We start from the raw sequence: 18,869 nt of genomic DNA on the forward strand, positions 1-18,869 counted from the left end.
ATCAGTCACCCAGATAAGATGCTTGTGAGCAACGGAAACACTGGGGAGCTGCTGTGAGATTTATGGACAGCTGCCTCCAAAACACCAGGTGCCTACTGAATCAGAATCTCCTGTTTAACAGCTATGTGATTAACACAATCTCTATTTTTTCATTGTTCAAAAAAGGATGTCTTCAGCACATTCAGTGTCTGCCACCTACTGCTGGGGAGCAGGGCCCCCCACTGCCCCAGCCTCCAGCTTCCTGGACTTAGCGAGACCACTATCACCATGAGATGCACATTCCTGGACATCCAACTTCTCCATATCTGAATTGTGTGACCTCAGAGAAGGAGTGATGACATCAAGACTCACCATCGTTCAGAGATCTTAGCTACTCTGAGCTCTTACAAAATAGAATGGGGCATAAATAGAATCAATCAATCAATCAATCAATAGACCAATAAAAGCATTGGCCTGAATGGGGAAGGAAAATGTCTATAGGCTGGAGATCCATCACAGAGAGAAGGAAAGTGCTACCAGGAGCAAGCGTTCAGCAAAAGGTCAGTTTAAGAACCATTAGTCTACATCATTAAACACCAGAATCTTGAAGTCTACACATGGCTGTAATAGTTTTGGCACAATCTTTAGAAAAGCTCCAATTGCCAGAAACATTCAGAGTACAGAGAATCTAAAGGGATATAAAATTCATCCCCTGAAAAGCAACAGGCAGCACTGATAATCTGGAAAATATGAAGCCAAAAGTCTTTTAGCATACTTTCATCTGAAATACTTTTAATTTTTTTATTTTTAACCTTTGTATTTTTGAGAGAAGATTAACATATAGAGGAGGCACTTGGCCTGACAGGACAAAGTTCTTTGTGATGTGACACACACACACACACACACACAGACTTGTTTCAGTTCACTGGAAACTCATTTTACTAAGATTAAAAGAGGAGTTTACCATATGTAATAGGAATTAGGGAGGCTGAATTTTGCCAGACCTGTTGCTTTTCTCGATACTGTCTAACTTGCTTGAACCTTACCCTTGGGACACACGTTCTCCAATGATCATCATCTCTTCCTTCGCTCATCTTTTTTTCTGCCCAAAACTCCCCTTTTCATATTTGTTTCAACTACTTCAAATAATTTTATGAGCATGAATTTCTTGCTTGGCACATGCATGTGCACACATACACACAGATGAATGTAGAGAAGGAGAAAGTATGGCAAATCTACAGAGTTCTCCTCTTCCAAGTTCCAACTTTTGACTAGCATTTTATTACTCTGAATGCTTTTCCAGCCCATATTTTAGAAACCTATCTAAAGATGATATAAATGTGTAGAGTACAGATCTGAAATACTCAGTAACTGCACAAAGGCCCTTTGTCAATAGATTTAAAGCAAGAATAGAAGTTCTAGTACATATGCTGCCTACACATAATGCATCCAGATTACTACTATTGTTCACTGAGGTTAATATGGTTCAATAGATACTTTAGTTAACAAAAATAGAAAGAACAATATATATATGAGCGACATGTGAATTTTGTTTGCCACATCACCAATTCAGATCCTATGATAATATAGTTCTCCAGAATGTCATTTTGTTTGTTCTTGGATGCATGGAGTGGTGAAATGCAGAGAGGTGTCCCTCCCAACCAGCCATCCATGGTCCCAGTGAGTATAGTGCAATTCCCAAAAATGTATTTATTTATTTATTTCTCACATTTATATCCCATCCTTCTCACCCGAAGGGACTCAGGGCGGGCTTACAGCAATGGCAACAATTCAATGCCCATACAAAATCAGTGTCAAACAATACATAAAAACAATTAAAACTATTAAAATACAATATAAATTACAATATATAAATTTAAAACATAAAATCAGATCTACAGCTACAAAAAGCTTAAATTTCTTCCAGGAAAAAAATATGGTTACTGTTGCTGTTTAAAATAATACATATTGACAAATATATGAAATACTATTCCTTTCCTATATAATCAAGTAAGTTACAATCAGCTATGGGAGAGCATTCAATGTATTCTGACAATTCAAAAACATGCAATAAGCATCTACAACTTGCTAAAGAAATATTTCTGTCTATATACTAAAGGTAAAAATAACAACAATGGGCTTTAATTCAAACTCAAGCATGAGATCTGGATTGAAAGAAATGTCAAACACATAAATTGTGAACGCTTCTGCAGGACTCCAAGGGTCAAAAATGTCATTTGAAATGTATGCCCACCTGTAGAGTAGATCTGAACAGAAGCTTTGCATTTTTCATTCTCAGAACCCTATCCAGTCCTAAATTGTCCCACCAGCTGCTGGACCTCAGAATTATTACAAGACTGAAGATTTTTTAAAGGTGCTCCATGACTCAAAGACCACAAATAGATATATAACCTTCACCACTTGCTTGGAGCCTGCCAAGCAACCAGCCAACAAAGACGAAGGAAAGAATGAAATGCATTCCTTTCCTCTGCATCCACAAAGACATGAATGAAGACCTTTCTTGTAAATGTAAGATCTTCCTCCTCTTTCAGTTTGCTTTCATAAAAGTAAATGTGTCTAACAGCTGCTCTTTGCATCTAAATGCATACAAAGCCCCCCAAACCTGCTAAGATTTTTTTTTTTACTAAGCTTCACTCTGGAATCATCAAAATGACCAAACTTAGACTTTTTGGGAAGTTACTTCCCAAAATGGTTATGATCCTGCTATTTGCATACTTTTGGAGAAAAAGTATGCAAATTTTTACTATATGTGTACAATTAACATTGAGACCACAGAGTGTTCTCATTCAACACATAAAAAACTACCTAACTGGTAAAAATAAACTTACTGTTTTCAGGCAGAAATGTATCGTATTTTCAGTTAATGCCAAAAAGACTAGTCAAGAAGTCTGAAATGCCATTTTATTGTTATTTCTTATGTTCGGCTTCTGTGAATAGTTTCTTTTGCAAGGAAACTATTTTTACTCAGCTTCTTGCCAAAAGTAATTACCTGGCAACTTTCCTCAGTGTGCTAAGCCCAATATCTGCAAGTTAAAAGAAACTCAATTTGTTAACTTCACATTTAAATTTTGATTATGATAGCACTGTTTGCAACTAATTATTGTTCAGGAGAATCCCCCCCCCCCCCCAAAAAGGCTATGCTAGGCCTTGATCTAAAGGTCCACATGTGGCATCTCAACTGGACACAGGGACTTCTTTGGCCTTCCTTTCAGATAAAGAAACCACTTCCCGGCATGTTGGCATCCACTGAAAAACCACTTGTGTGGATCAAGGGGCTTTCTAGAGCCATACTATAGTACATGGAGAGAAAATGCACAAGATGGACAATCAGTGACCCCTGTGAATGACTGAAAATGCTTTCCACTTTTGTACAGGGCTCCCTGGATCCCAGCCTGACTTTTCAGAAAGTCTCCTAAAACGACATTTGACTTAAAACAATTGCAAGAAGCTGCTCAGTGTATTTCTGTGGTTTAGAACAAGTGCCAAGTCAGAAGAAAAGGACATTCCCTGCATTCTCTGAAGCAAGATAAATACAGAAGAGAAACCTAGATGAAAGATGGATCTGTTATCTGTGGCCTGTGCCAGATTCTTTGGCTTTTTGGCAAATCCTGTTAAAAGTTGGAAGAGTCAACGAACAGCAACCTTTTCCATTAAAATGAGGGGTATATATTTGGGTTTAGCATACCTTGTTTATACATTCTGAACTTTCAAAACTGTGTTTTAATGATTCCTTCTGCACAAATTGGCTGCAGCTCCATTTATTTGAAACGGCTCATTTATCACCAAAAGAGCTGCAGGGCACAGCTTCTGTTGAACCGCTCCAGCAAACCTACAGCTTAGTGGGACAGGGGTCTTTTTATAAGTCTAAAAGATATTCAGAACATGCCAAGATGAGGGTGCCAAGGTCCAAATTTGTTATCCAAATGTTCCTAAATTAGAAATTTACCCGAGTAGGATTCATGGCAACAATAAGCTCATCTCAATTCCAGTTATGCTCTCTTACCTGGTATTACAGTGACAATGAGTGCTCAAATGTGCGGTAATTGCTGTACACTGGATGCTGGGCTATCTCCAACATTGAAACTATTATTTAGAAAGGGCAGGAGGGGATATGAATGCTGAAGATTTGTTTCTGTTATGGCCTATTCACACATCTAAATGACCAAGTAATGGCTGGATGCAACAGCTTAAAAGCTTTTGCTACCTATTCAAAAATTAGGAATCTCCCCAGAATGATACCTGATGTTTCTCACTTGGTCTGATTATGAATCAGTGCAATGGCCACCTGATAAAAATTAAGTGCAACTGAACTCAAATAAAGTATCTGCTCATAATATGATGTGGCATGAAGTTGTTACACTCCAGGTTTTCTTACTCTCTTAATTAGCAGCCCATGAAATAAAGTAGAACTGGAGAAATCCATTCTCCATCCAGAATGAAAAACTCAAAACACTGACATTAGATCACAAAGATTACTTGTCTTCCTACCATGAGCCTAATGGAAGCTGCTGGCTTTTATCTCAGTCTGGTTTGGGGTTTAGTCTGAATGTGTTAAGTGAGTCATCCAAGGGTAGCTTGGATAGTTCCTTCAAATGTGAGATTAAAATCAAGAGCAGATTTGCCATTCACTAGCTCCTATAAACCTCAGACTAACACCCAAAGCAGATTTGGCATCCACTGCTAGCTATTATAGACCTGTAACTTTTGATAGGAGAATCATTTCATGCGTCCCTCATTTACTTGCCTTTAGAAGCATAAATGCACTACCTGTTTTGACATTTCATCATTGGATTAACAAAACTTTTCTCACCTTTACCACTCCATTTTCGTGCATAGTAATGCAGTTGTTCACATCTTCTGACAGTTGATAGAGGGCTTGAGCAGTAGCTCGATGAACGTCTGGGTCACTTGACTTCAAGTAACGAACCAAAGGAGCAACGGCTTTGGTGTTGCCAAAGGCAACTCTATTGCTTCCCCACATACAACAACCAGAAATGGCATCAGCTAGATGACGTCTCAATTTGTCATTGTTCTAAGCAAAGATGAAAAATAGGTTAGCATGGAAATGCACTTTCAAATAGTTTAATGGAAATCACTGTCACATGTTGCATTATTTTGGTGACATCTGAATACATTAAGCCTCTTTTTGGCTGCAGTGATGTGGGCTATTCTCTTGCCTTACACTACACCAAAAATCTCCCAAGCTCAGCAGCTGTCTAACCCAGGGTTTGGGATGGACTGCTTTTGCTTCTTCTTCTTACTAGAGGGAAGGGGCATGGGGAGGCAATTCTGATGGCTGCTCTAAATTTCTGAGGTAAGAAAAAGACAGGTGGACTCTATTCTGAATTGCACATGGGTTCCAGGCAGACAGGATTGCAGCTATTGTAAAGCACTAATAAAAGTGCATTAGATGTTTTCTGCACTATCAACATGGCTTTGCGGGTCACATATGATGTTGCCTCTGCAGAGCTGCTCTCTGGAAAGATTTCAAATTGTAGATGCAAGCATCTGTATATTGGAACTAGAAGTATGCAAAGGAGTTTTATGCTACCAGTTTTGGTCACTCAGTCTCTAATGTGTTACAAGATCCTTTTTGCATACTGATGTTCCAGACTAACATGGCTCTGTCTCTGAACGGGAACTAGAAGAATGATACTAATAACATCATTTCTGCCCCCAAATATATAGCTTGTATAACAGGGATGAGCAAGTGGCCAAGACCTGGGAGTCACCCCCCCCCCCCGGCTGCACAAACAGGAAAAAATATTGAGTGGATCCACATAGAGTAATACAGACACACATATAAATGTTTGTAAATGCATTTGAAAAAGCCCTATACGATCAAGAAAATGATTCTATGAAGATCTCTTAAGTGAGGAAAATGGATCCTTTTAAGAATACCTGAAGGCCCAAAGTTTGGCAGCCATTTCAGTAAGTTAGCAGATGTTAAGATAACTTATAACAAAAGGCACGACTTACTGTATTTGCTAGTTTGGACAACAAAGGGACAACACCATGGTCTGTTATAACTGCTAGATTCTCTTCATCTTTTGCTATGTTGGTAATAGCAGCACACACACTAGCCAGGACTTCTTTATTGTCTGATTTTAATAAATTCACAATCAGTTCTAAGCCACCTACAAATGAACGAACCATTTCACCAGCATCCTATGTGAAAACAAAAGAATTACAGAATTTTAAGGTGGCTTTTGCAGCTAATTCCACATCCCATTCCTTCTTATTTTATTTTTGCCTCAAAAGTTGTCCTTTAAGGAGAAGGACTTTGTAGCCTTTTGAGGAGAATATCTACTCCAAATCTGAGCATTGCTGTGAATAAAGGATGAATGCTTCAGGTTATAGAGTCAATTTGCAACTAATCCATGTGATCTGTACAGCAAAGCAATCCAATTTCTTTGATATTTTAGTTGTGTCAGGAATTGCATTAGTACTTACTTCCTTGCATCAGATATACATTCATACAGAAAATATAAAATAAGAATGAATGAGGCTTTCAGGACTATGTGTTTATATGTCTTCAGATTAGGTTTTGACATTGGCAACCTGATGAATTTTTATAAGTTTTTCTTAGGCTAGGAAAATTCAGCAGTAAATTTCCCCATTCCTTTGCCTAAAATATAGCCTAGAGCCCCTGGTCTTCACTGGTGATATCTCATTTATGCCCTAACCAGGGCTGATCCTGCTTAGCATCAGATGGGATATGGTGCACATGAGCAATTCCATCCATTGCTCTCGATGAGCGCTAGATTTATCAAGTCACTGTCATTTCCCAAATATTTGCTAGTTATATTTGTGGTCCCTAAACTCAGTCATTATATTTGTTAATTTCTCACATTTGTTTTCATACTAGAATCCTTTCTAACAATGTAGGAACAAGACTAGATTCATTTAAGACTAAGAAGATGGAGGGGGAAAAGACAGTGTCACAGTAGAAATCATATTTAAAGGAGTTCACACTGGAATCTATTCGAATTTCTGGAGTCCCTTTTTTTGGGCCAGACAAGAATTGTGGAAACAGATCTTGCCATTTGCTGGTTTTCATATCGTCATCCTATGACATATGCACTTGTCTGCCAAATATTACAATTTGAGACCTTTTTCATGTCTTAGAAGCACAATCTCTTCTTAGTCACAAATACTATAAACTAAACGCCGCTCTGAAAGGACTTTATGTTTATAAATATTTTATCCTTATAGATAAATGCTTTCTACAAGGAAAATCAGTAGTATTTTCCATTTAGAAAATCTTACAAAATGCAAGATGTCAAAGCCAATTCATCAAATCGGGTTGCTTTTGCCCAAAAATGTGATGGTGTGCCTGTGCAAATAAACCTGAATTACCAAGAGTGCTCCATGGACTACATTTCCTTCTGGAGAACTTGTCCCTGTCCAACTCCATAGGGATTACCATTTCTAAAGCACACCCAACCAACAAAGTCACCTTCTCTTTACTTAGTTTGCACTGCATGAGATATCATTATTGGAGAAAGGAAAACTAACAGCATTAAGTAAATGATGAATGCATGAACCAAATATTTTAGCAAAAGGCTGTATAAGGGATGATCAACTCCTATATACACAGGCGCCACACAATTCTGCCCATACAGTCTGGTGGAACAGAACTGTATTCTGCAATATACAGTGGCCTTTTTATGATCATAATAAAACTTATTCTGGAATAAAATGGTTGGTGTTAGTGTACCATAAAACCCTCATTTTTTCTCATAATTCATTTTAACATCATCTCTATTCAGGTTTCATAGTAATGCAATATACCAACTCTGGCACAGTACACACTTCCAGACAATATCCAAAAGGGGAGGACACAATGCAGTGTAACTTTCCAAGTAATATTATCGGCAAATATTTCACCATATGATTCTGAATCCTTGCTATCACACTGAATGAATAGAGCTTGGGGTCTTTCACGTTTATTTAAATCCAAACACACCACTAGCAGATTCATACATACAATTCCTGCTCTTTCTCCTCCCATCTTCTCATGCATCCCTACTCTTGAATGTAGACCACTGGTCCACATTCAATTAATCAACTTGTATGAATAGCTTGATGATATTTATTTAAATGTTGCTTTAATTCTGAGTGAACCAAGAGCCCTCCAACAATCAGAGGTAATCATTATTGTAACCTTTGCTGGTTCGAATCTGTGAGATGGGGTGAGCTCCTGTCTGTCAGCTCCAGCTTGCTGGAACATGACAGAAGCCTCCCAGCAGAGGGCAACACATCTGGGCATCCCCTGGGTAATGTCTCTGTAGATAGCCTATTCTCTCACACCAGAAGCAACTTGCAATATGTCCTCAAGTCACTTCCGACATGATTAAAAAAACCTGATTATAATATTAATCATTTCTTGTGCCCCTTTGTCCTCATATTGAAATTTACAACTATACCTGGATCTAACCAGCTGGGTTATTATTTATTTATTAGCGACATTTATATCCCACCCTTCTCACCCTGAAGGGGACTCAGGGCAGCTTACAAGTTATATATACATACAATATATTATATTATTAGTATAGCAAAATATAAGCACTATATAAGCATTATATATTACTATTCGATAATAGGGTTTAGCATGATAAGATACTCTGTTATGTATATCCAGGAGCTTTGTCTTGTTTTTTGTGGTCTGTTTCTAGCACTCAGCATTTTCTCCTCTAGTTGAGTAACTAATTTTCAGAACCAGGTTTTCTTCCTTTCGCACATAATGGCTTAATTCACACTTTCAATAGGGCAAGATGAAAGCACCAAGAAAAATAGTTACCACTAAACAAATATTTATTGTTTATCATAATGTTTATCTATAACCCGGGTTTTCTCTCCACAAGGAGACCAGCTCAAATACAACCTGAAACATTCTTTTATTTACAACACAGTACCAAAATGTTAAGAGAATGCTATTTTTAATCAAACCTAAGTGTATCACTAAATGGTATGAACAACAGTGCCTTATTTGCACTATCTGATGAACGTTGTGATAATAAAAATAAAGATATTTGCTTGATGAAGTTCAGGCTAATTCAAGATATTGTTATCCACAATTTTCTAATTAAAAATATCTGAATAATTTTGGATCCTCTCTGTCTTTGTTTGGGATCAACATGGCAACTGTGCTTGAAACAAGGAAGACTTTGTAATTTCTGGATATTTTTTATGTTTACATTATTCACCACAGGGAATAAAGTAGTATCATGGCTACAAAATTACTTTCCAATATCAACAGTGCTCAGAACACTTTTCACGGCAATTCTTCATAATTATTTGCTTTGATTGGCTAATACACTTCCACTCTGTCATAGCAATTACTTCTACTGTTATGGTTTGTAGCTATTGAATTAACCAGCTAATTAATCTAAATCTACTTGAATTAGTATGATTGGGTTGCCTACATGTGCTGCTGTTTTTTCAAATACAAAAGATAGCAAAATAAGTATGCTTAGACGTTACGAATATCCTATCCTACAAAACAACAATTATCACCCTGCTGAAGGAATGACACACGGCATTCCATGATACACCCAAGTGCTCTGATATGCTGATGCAACTCACTCCTCTCTCTGCCCAGACTCCAATGCAGGCAGCCAAGGTACACCTGGATCTGGCTGCTTGTAGTGGAGAAGGAAAGGGCAGAATTCCACAGCATCTGAGTTTCACTTTTATCAATCATAGTATTTTCCATATTGTGAAATTACGGAAATGATATGACAAACTAACTACCTGATTTTAGCTTTTAGTAGCTTTTGGATTCTAGTCTGCAACATTCATGCTTTCTGATTTATTCTCTATTCCTGCAGATTCACTGAGACTGTCCAAAAATATTCTGCGTAGCTGGAAATATTGTTGAAATATTGCCTATTTACTGGAGGAAACTCATTCTCACGTATGGATAAAAAGCACAGCACACAACTTAGACAAACACAACACTTAACTAGTGTAAGGGACAATAAAAGCCCTGGCAGACCGTGCAAAAAGAATCTGAAAATCCCATCTTCTCCAAGGTGAACTGAACCATCTAAACTGGTCTCTACAGGCCAATGGATACTCCACCACAGACATCAGAAGAGCTGCAAGACCAAGAACAAGGCACAAGAGTAAAGACAAAGACCCACCCAGAGGAAAAGTGTTCTTACCACACATCAAGGGAACCACTGACCACATAGGCAAGCTGATGGAGAAACACAACTTACAAATTATCTACAGACCCACAAAGAAAATCCAACAAATGCTACTTTAAGCAAAGGACAAGAGGGATCCTCTCACCTCTGCAGGAATCTACCCTATACCATGCGGCTGTGGACAAGTTTACATAGGGACCACCAAACGCAGCAGCATTGCCCAGACACGAATCAAGGAACATGAAAGGCACTGCAGGCTAATTCAACCAGAGAAGTCAGCCATAGCAGAGTCCGTGATGAACCAACCTGGACACAGCTTATTATTTGAGAAGACAGAAATGCTGGACCACTCTAAAAACCACCATGTCAGACTACACAGAGATGCCACTGAAATCCACAAGCATGTAGATAATTTTAACAGAAAGGAGAAAACCATGAAAATGAACAAAATCTGGCTACCAGTATTTAAAAATTCTAAAACCAGGACAGTAAAATTCTAAAACCAGGACAGTGAAAACCGGGGCATTCCAGACATGAAATAATCAGGGCCAGCTAGCACCTCCCAAAAAAGGATCCTCTCAGGCAAGAAGCAGCCAGGCTTTGAAGCTGCAAGAGCATTCAATGCTAATCAAGCTGGGCAACTGCAATGTTCACATTTGCCTCAAACAGACAAGAGTTCTTTTCCCACCCTGAACATTCCATAGATATATAAACCCCACTTGCCCAGTTTCCAACAGACCTCACAACCTCTGAGGTTGCCTGCCTTAGATGTGGGCAAAATGTTAGGAAAGAATGCTTCTGGAATATGACCATACAGCCTGGAAAACTCACAGAAACCTAGTGATTCTGTCCACGAAAGCCTTCGACAATACAGTAAGGCCATAGCGTGCATGGCTCCTGGTTAAAACTCTTAAAAAGTATATTTCATGAATCTATATATGGAAATGTGTGTAGAAAAAGGCAATAGGTGACACTCTTTTTTATTGACCTGTCAAATCCAGCACTTCCTCTTTTGCAAGCATATAATTGATCTGCAACTGCAGCCTTTGACCATTTGGTTCGATATAATAATCAGTATTCAGAGGATGTTCTATTTAAAATTTATTTTCCCCCAAAAGCTTTTGTTCTGATAGGATAAACTGGCCTGGGAAAATAACTTTTGAAACTTTAACAGATATTTCACTGCTGCTTACAGTCAACTTGGATCTATTTGCATCTATACTAAACATACCTAACTGCATGGAAATGGGTAAATACTACAATTCTTAACAGGCTTGAAATGGGCTAACAGGTAACACTTATTATTCCCTAGTCTACCTTCAAACCCTTTGATGGATGTCTTGCCAATAGTCTAGAAGTCTTTCTTTACAAGGTATTTTCTTACCTTTGCATTTTCGATACAAGGACAGATAGCCCAAGCTGCACTTGCCTGCACATCTGGATGAGGGTTTTTCAATAAAGACCATAACAAACGAACACCATCCAAGCGATCAATTATCCTATTAACAGGAGACATGGAAAGCGTTTATAAGAAGCAAATTATGCATTCTGCTAATTAGTTGATTTTGAGATTTCTTGCATACTCTTTAATAAAAGGTTACCTGTAAGATTACCATTTTTAGTACTGAAACATGCCAAATTGTCTATCCACTGGGTTGCTGTGAGTTTTCCGGGCTGTATGGCCATTTTCCAGAAGCATTCTCTCCTAATGTTTTGCCCACATCCATGGCAGGCATCCTCAGAGGTTGTGAGGTCTGTTGGAAACTAGGCAATGTTCAGGGTGGGAAAAGAACTCTTTATCTGTTGGAGGCAAGTGTGAATGTTGCAATTGGCCTCCTTGATTAGCATTGAATAACCTTGCAGCTTCAAAGTCTGGCTGCTTCCTGCCTGGGGAATCCTTGTTAGAAGGTGTTAGCTGGCCCTGATTGTTTCTTGTCTGGAATCAGGGCCAGCTCCTCCTAACAAAGGAGGCCTGCTAACACCTCCTAGTTTCCAATAGACTTCACAACCTCTGAGGATACCTGCCATAGATGTGGGCAAAATGTCAGAAGATAATGCTTCTGGAACATGACCATACAGCCTGGAAAACTCACAGCAACCCAGTGAATCCGGGCATGAAAGCTTTCAACAACACATTGTCTAACCATTGATAATCACTGATAATAGTACAAATGATCATACAGAATATGATAGACTCTGAGTGATTCTTCTGAATGTTGTGTATCCCGTTCCGCATAGCACTTAGCTTTAAAAAACTTTTCTCAAAAAAATAAAATATAATAAAAAACTGCATTATATAGCTAGGGGTCTTGTAAACTTTTAAAAACAAGTCATGTGACTTTTTAACAAGCTGCATGCAAAGTCAAACTGAAATTCAAACATACTAGTTCCTTTCATATAGCAACAAATACTTTCCAAAACAAATATTTATGCCAAAAAACTATGTACTTAACTCTATATTGAGTCTATGTTTAATTTATTTACCTTGCTGTATGACATATTTTAAATTTCTATGTTGCTAACCTAACATTTGGAATTAAAATGGGTCACATCACAGTGCACCCTTTGTTGGGCATGAAGAACGTGCGACTTGTTTCCCATGTGTTCCCGACCAACAAGGCTAACACTGAAAACTGTGTTATAATTGCTTAAACATACTGTAATCAAAGCATCTTCATGTCTAACTGAAAAATGAATTATCATCAGAATCATCCTTAAACCATCTGTCTTATGTTTATATATCAATCAGTCTAGGGGATCATAACATCACATTAAAGTCCACTGAGTACTTTAAAAAGAAGAGGAAGACCAAACAAAACTTAATATCCTTCACAAACATGGCTTTGTTCGGGAAGATATGTAAAATTCAAAGCAGATGAGGTGAAGATAAAGGAAAATCAGGTCTACTCTGATTTATAGACTCAAATGTTTAATTCTACACAGTTTGTCCAAATCTTTAATTCCAAATACTTTATTTTGAAAATAAAATACAGATTTTTTGCCAGTGTACAAATCAAACAAGAACATCTCATTTCTGTTCATTACATAAAATGGGTTTGCCAGGAACGAAGACTAAGTAGAAAATCAGTCCAATACGTAATCATGCAATTATTTTGATGCAGACAGAACAATTTAGAACATGAACTTTCTGTCTGAAGTAACTATAGCTTTCTTTAAATTGATACAACCTGGTTATATAATTTTGCTTCCAATATTCCAGGTATTTTGGAGGAGAACAAGGACAATTTGAAACGTTAAACAAGGCAGGCAGGTTGACCCTTGCCAATAAAAAGAATACAAAAAATCAAACACAAAAAGCCAGCATTCTGGGCTGAAAGTGAGAAGGCGGCATGGCACAGAAGTATATATAAAACGGGCATGTAAACTGATGGTCTGCAGGATCTGTATGCTGAATGAATCCAAAATTTAGAACTGCTATTGAAATATTCTGTCATCACTTGCAGAATATTTTAGAAAGTATGCAAAGTATCTTAAAGCCTTCATTGCATGACTTCTCCCACTAACCCTTTCTTGGACAGTTTGTCAGATCAACGAGAGTTATGCAGATTAAGACTCAGTTTAACAAACAGCAAGTTGACCAAGGTTACCCAATGGGTCTGTGCATGAATGAGAGTCAAGACTGTTCTTTCCAGATCAAAGCCTAGTTCTCTATGTACTATATTATTCTGGGTCAAATAAGGAGGCAAAATCTCATTTTCCCCACCCATTTTGGTTATCTTTAGGTGGCTGCTTCACCCACTGGTTTATCTCTGTATGCTCATCCCAACTGTCTTCCTTTTTATCCATACTTTTTGCCTCTGTACCAGCCTATCCATCCTTGTTGGTTTCAGTCTCAGACACTGAGTCAAGTCATTGAGAGTTGCCATTTTCATTGATAAATCATTCTAGACCTGGGGTTTTCAAACTTTTTCAACCGTGGAGCCCTTTTTGAAGCAAAAGTTTATCATGGAGCCCCAAGAAATGTATATTATATTATATTATATTATATTATACATTATATTATGTATAATGTTATATATATATCAGTCATGGGAAAACTTTTGGACGTACTGCATTTAAAAATTTGACAATCAGGCTGGGCCAGCGGCAGATGGAGAGTATTTGTGTAAATTAACTGAAAAAAACAAGCAAATTCCTATGCACATTACATATATCTCGTTTGTAGTGCCAAAAAAAGAAGAAAAAAGAACAATTCAATAATTAAAATTAAGAACAATATTAACCAACATAAACTTAATAGTATTTCAGTGGAATCTCCCTGGGGCCAATCAGTCCAACCCCTTTCTCCCATGCAGGAAAAGCACAATCAAAGCAATCCCAAAAGATGGCCACCCAGCCTTTGCAATATTACTACTACTACTACTACTACTACTACTACTACTAATAATAATAATAATAATAATAATAATAATAATAATAATAATAATAATTGGAGCATCCCTATGGGCAAGCCAATCCAACTCCATTCTGCCATGCAGGAAAAGCATAATTAAAGCATCCCCAACAGAAGGCCACCCAGCCTTTGCAATATTACTACTACTACTACTACTACTAATAATAATAATAATAATAATAATAATAATAATAATAGGAGCAACCCAGGGCTATCCAGTTCAACTCCATTCTGCCATTCAGGAAAAGCACAATCAAAGCACTCCCAACAGATGGCTAAGTGAACTTCACTTTGGGGACGCATGAGCTGAGGGGAAAAGGCTTTTGGCAGCAAGGGAGGCAGGGAAGGGGGAGGAGTAGGAAAGAGGATAGATGCTACTGTGAGGGAAATAATAAAGAGACAGAAGGAAAAAAGCAGTGCTATGTACCCCAATCACATAACGATCAGGCTGGATGGGAGGAGGGAAGCATGGAGCCCCTCAGGATGCTTTGCGGAGTCCCAAGGGCTCCATGGGGCACACTTTGAGAAGCTCTATTCTAGACAAAACTGGTTCTCTGTCCCAGGTTTGTTGCACCTTGGCTTTTGCACATCCCAGACTTGCCTGTCTCCTGGAACTTCCATTCCATCTCCAGACACTGAACTGTTTGGTCTTATAATAAAATGGACATGACCAAAAGAGTATAACCTTCAAGAAGCAGAACAGGGCTTCGCTCTGGTGCTGAAGGCATCATCTATGCACTATGGTGGTTTACAAAAAAAGAGGAGCTGCAGGAGCAGAAGTGAGTTTCAGCCTTGCTTGGAGTTTAAAAATAGGATGCTTATGTTGGACTCTCAAGACCAGCTGTAGAGGGTTGAATAAGAGGTGGTGCCACTCATCTGGCCTCCTACACGCTAGAGTATGTGAAGAGGGAAAAGTGTCTTGATTGATTGCAAAGATGGAGACAGAAGCTCTCCTGGACACAAGAACTGCTCTGCTTCATGCTGTCTGATCCTGAATGAAAAAGAGGTGTCTATTTGCTGTCCGCGGTGGAGAGAGCACACTGGAAAGTATCTTGAAGTAGTCTAGGCCAAGCATGGGCAAACTTTGGCCCTCCAGGTGTTTTGGACTTCTACTCCCACAATTTTGAAAGAAAATGATAGAGAAATAAACAATTACTAGTTTCATGTATACAGTGAAACAGAACAATTAAAATAAACCAGAAGGGTACAACTTTATTTTTAAAGGTGCACCGTTACTCAAGGAGAAACCTCCTTTGAAAAGGAGCATAGAACTGGACCACATTATTCATTTTCAGCAGAAATTTCTTCTCAGCTTCAGCTGGAAACTAGAATTGTAGAGTTAACAGGCCCAGCCTGGAAATTTTTTACTTTTGTTGGCAATACAATTTGTATCCATTCATGCTTAACATTTTAGACATTGTTGTGGTCATAGATCCTTAGCTGATGTTGTTGAAATGTTGACATTATGAGGTTAGTACCTGAGTTAAGGATGGCCAAATAAAGATGGCCAAATGAAGATGGCCAAAGGCCTTATTTATTTGTGGTCAAATGAGGTAAATGCCAGAGAAGATTAAATCAAATTTTATTTTACATGAGGTAATTTTACTCTTGATAGTGTCTTAAACAAGCAAATATTTGATATAATATATTTAATAGATCGGAGATAATTTTGGCAAGTTTGGGGTTATAGATCAAAATCCACATATTTGAAAATGAGAATATTTTCAGTACTTAAAAAATTGAAGAAATGCCAAATGGGACTGGTTTCATTTATCCACATTGGAAAAAATGTCCTCTCAGGGCATTTTCTAAATCCTCCAGTGCAATTCCACTGTATTCTTGGACCAAAGTCCTTAATTTCAGTAGGATTTTCTATTAACTGAACTTTCCATGTAAATTCCGAGAACATATCCCCTATGGATATGGGGCATGTACTGTGTTTTGTCCAAATCCTGGAAAGTAATTGCACCTCGTACAAGTTTGGGAAAATGCTCCCACAGGCTGATTTCTGAGTCTTTGAGAACATAACATATTCCCAAACCACAGAAGCTGGGCTGGGAATCAAGGAAGCTGTGTGTACAACCAGGCCTGGAGATGTTCCTGGGCTCGTCCAAGCTAAAACTTAGGCAGCATCTGTATGGTCTTTCCCAGTCCAGGAAAACGGTAATAATCCAATCACATGGCTGGAGGAAATTTAAAGACATTTTCTTCTGTAGTCTTTTTCAACAGCTGCAATTACACAAGTGGAGTAAACTCCCACGTGGATGCTTCCACACAACAATATCTTCAATCTCATTAGGCTGTGGGAAAGAGGTTTGTGATCACATAGGGGCTATCAATATCTGCAAATTAAGTCTTGCTATTTCTTGACATTGTATAACTGGGTTATGTGTTGCAATCATAGCTGGCAGCTTGGACTCCTTAGCAACTCTCTGGGGAAATCCCGACAAGTTTTGCATTGGGAAGTTCCGGCTACTCGTACAAGGGTGGTCAATGGCTTGAAACTGCAGGCTTCTCCTGTTCGTCTTCCTCTCGTGCCTGCTTCCTGAAGTCCTCCTCCAGCTGTTCATCCATTTCTAATCTGTTTCCCTATCCAATTCATCTGATTTCTTTGTAGGGCCTGAGCTGTTTACTTGCCTGTTTCCTTTCCTAATGGCTGTGTGTGTTTCTACCACAGTTGTCCTGGAGAGTTCTTGAACAGGTTTATTTAAGAGGCCCTTGGACATTGTTCTGAAAAGATCCTTGCCTCTTGGATTGTCCTTGTGCCACTCTTTTTAGTGACAGCTGACTACAATAGACACTGACAAGGGATCATTTCTAAGAACTGTAGCAGCTTTTGAAAGTACTGTTATATGTATGCCAATTTTGGTCTGAGGAATTGATTACTTGTGTAATATATACTGGAATATATTTGCTAGACCTTGATTGCTGTTTAGGACAGTTGCTTGTTTAACTGAGACAACTTTGGTACAAGCAATCATTTGAAAGCTCTCTTGGGCTGCCAGAGTTAACTTTGCTTTGTTGCCAGGACAGCAGTTATAAATGAAGTCTCGCTTTTTACATGTTAACAATCTCAATCTACAGCAAGTCATTTTTGTGCTCTAATAATTTGATATTGAATATTTCCAGGGTAAACAAGCCCCAGACTTATTCAAAGACACATGCACACACCCTCAACATCTGTTTCTTATATTTATCATCCTTATTTTTTAGGCCACAATATGCCAGGGCTCTTGAGAAGTCTGACTGCATCTCCTGCCAACTGAGACCACATACACAAATGTAAACAGTGTTATACTGACTATATTTATTGTGCTCCCTGGTAAGATTACAGGTTTCAAGTCATACAAAGCACAATCTCATCTCTTCTGAAAACCACAATTCAACTCTTTTAAACTTCGACATTAAAAAAAGTTACAAACTGCTTCAATAAATAGTACTGTAAATCAGGGACTCAAGCTACATATGGTTCATTTTTAAAAAAATGATATTTTAGTGGATAAGACTCCAAGTCTTAACAATGAAATCTAGGTTTGAAGTCAAAGAAAAGACAAAAGAAAATGGACTACAGAATTATAGTTGTGCAAGATCACTAACGTTCAAATACACTCTCGCACAAATGTAACAGGTCTCTGTAATTAGAAAAATACCTCCTACTACTGAAATAATGTGATTTATTGTTAATCAGAGAAATAAGCTCGAGACACACTTCTTTGACATCTGCACTGAAAAATCAAGTGTTATCAGGCAGGGCAGACTGTTATAGGGAAGCCGCATTCATACCAAGAAAAGAAAATGATACTTGCAATTACTCCAAACACTGGAGAACAGAAATGTAACAGCTGACTTGATTGCTAAGTTTATATTTTTTTCTTTTTTTTGTTTTCGTTGCGATGCCCTACCTCATCGTTGCGATGCCCTACCTACCCAATAAGCCCTGGCATATTGTGGCCGTCTTTCCAGGTGGTCAAAGATACTTAACAAGTTATAAAAGTCCATTTATATAATTTATAAATTGCACTGCAAAAGATTGATTTTATTTTCCTAAGTGTTTATTACAATGTCAGCATGCTTACTGACATTTAACACCTTTAGAAAAGCTGTATGCCTTTTGAGAATTAACTTACTAACATTTCCTAAAAACACCATAGTCAGTCTTTAAGGGCCCACTTTTTCTTCCTGCTCATTTCTAAAAGGAGCATTTTTTGTAGCCAAAGGAGAAGGATATGAAATTATTTTTAAAGGAGTGTGTTTTTTGTTACCCAGAAATTGGTGAACTCAATCACAGCCTTTTAAAACAT

General features: G+C 38.1%; 1 protein-coding gene across 3 annotated transcripts in view; it reads right to left on the reverse strand.

Annotated features, from left to right (window-relative positions):
- The window catches only part of odad2 (outer dynein arm docking complex subunit 2), a 93,415-nt gene that overhangs the window by 6,759 nt on the left and 67,787 nt on the right, over positions 1 to 18,869 (reverse strand). For 2 of the 3 annotated variants that reach the window (XM_008112387.3, XM_008112388.3), the window contains 3 exons: positions 11,539 to 11,653; positions 5,980 to 6,168; positions 4,811 to 5,032 (listed from right to left, as the gene is read on the reverse strand). In XM_008112387.3, the coding sequence (XP_008110594.1) occupies positions 4,811 to 5,032; positions 5,980 to 6,168; positions 11,539 to 11,653 (526 nt within the window). Of the gene's footprint in view, positions 1 to 43; positions 3,024 to 4,810; positions 5,033 to 5,979; positions 6,169 to 11,538; positions 11,654 to 18,869 lie in introns of those variants that run through there. The other variant, XM_062957607.1, reaches the window with a different exon arrangement.

Source organism: Anolis carolinensis, chromosome 6, assembly GCF_035594765.1.
Source record: "Anolis carolinensis isolate JA03-04 chromosome 6, rAnoCar3.1.pri, whole genome shotgun sequence".
Lineage (NCBI taxonomy): Eukaryota > Metazoa > Chordata > Lepidosauria > Squamata > Dactyloidae > Anolis > Anolis carolinensis.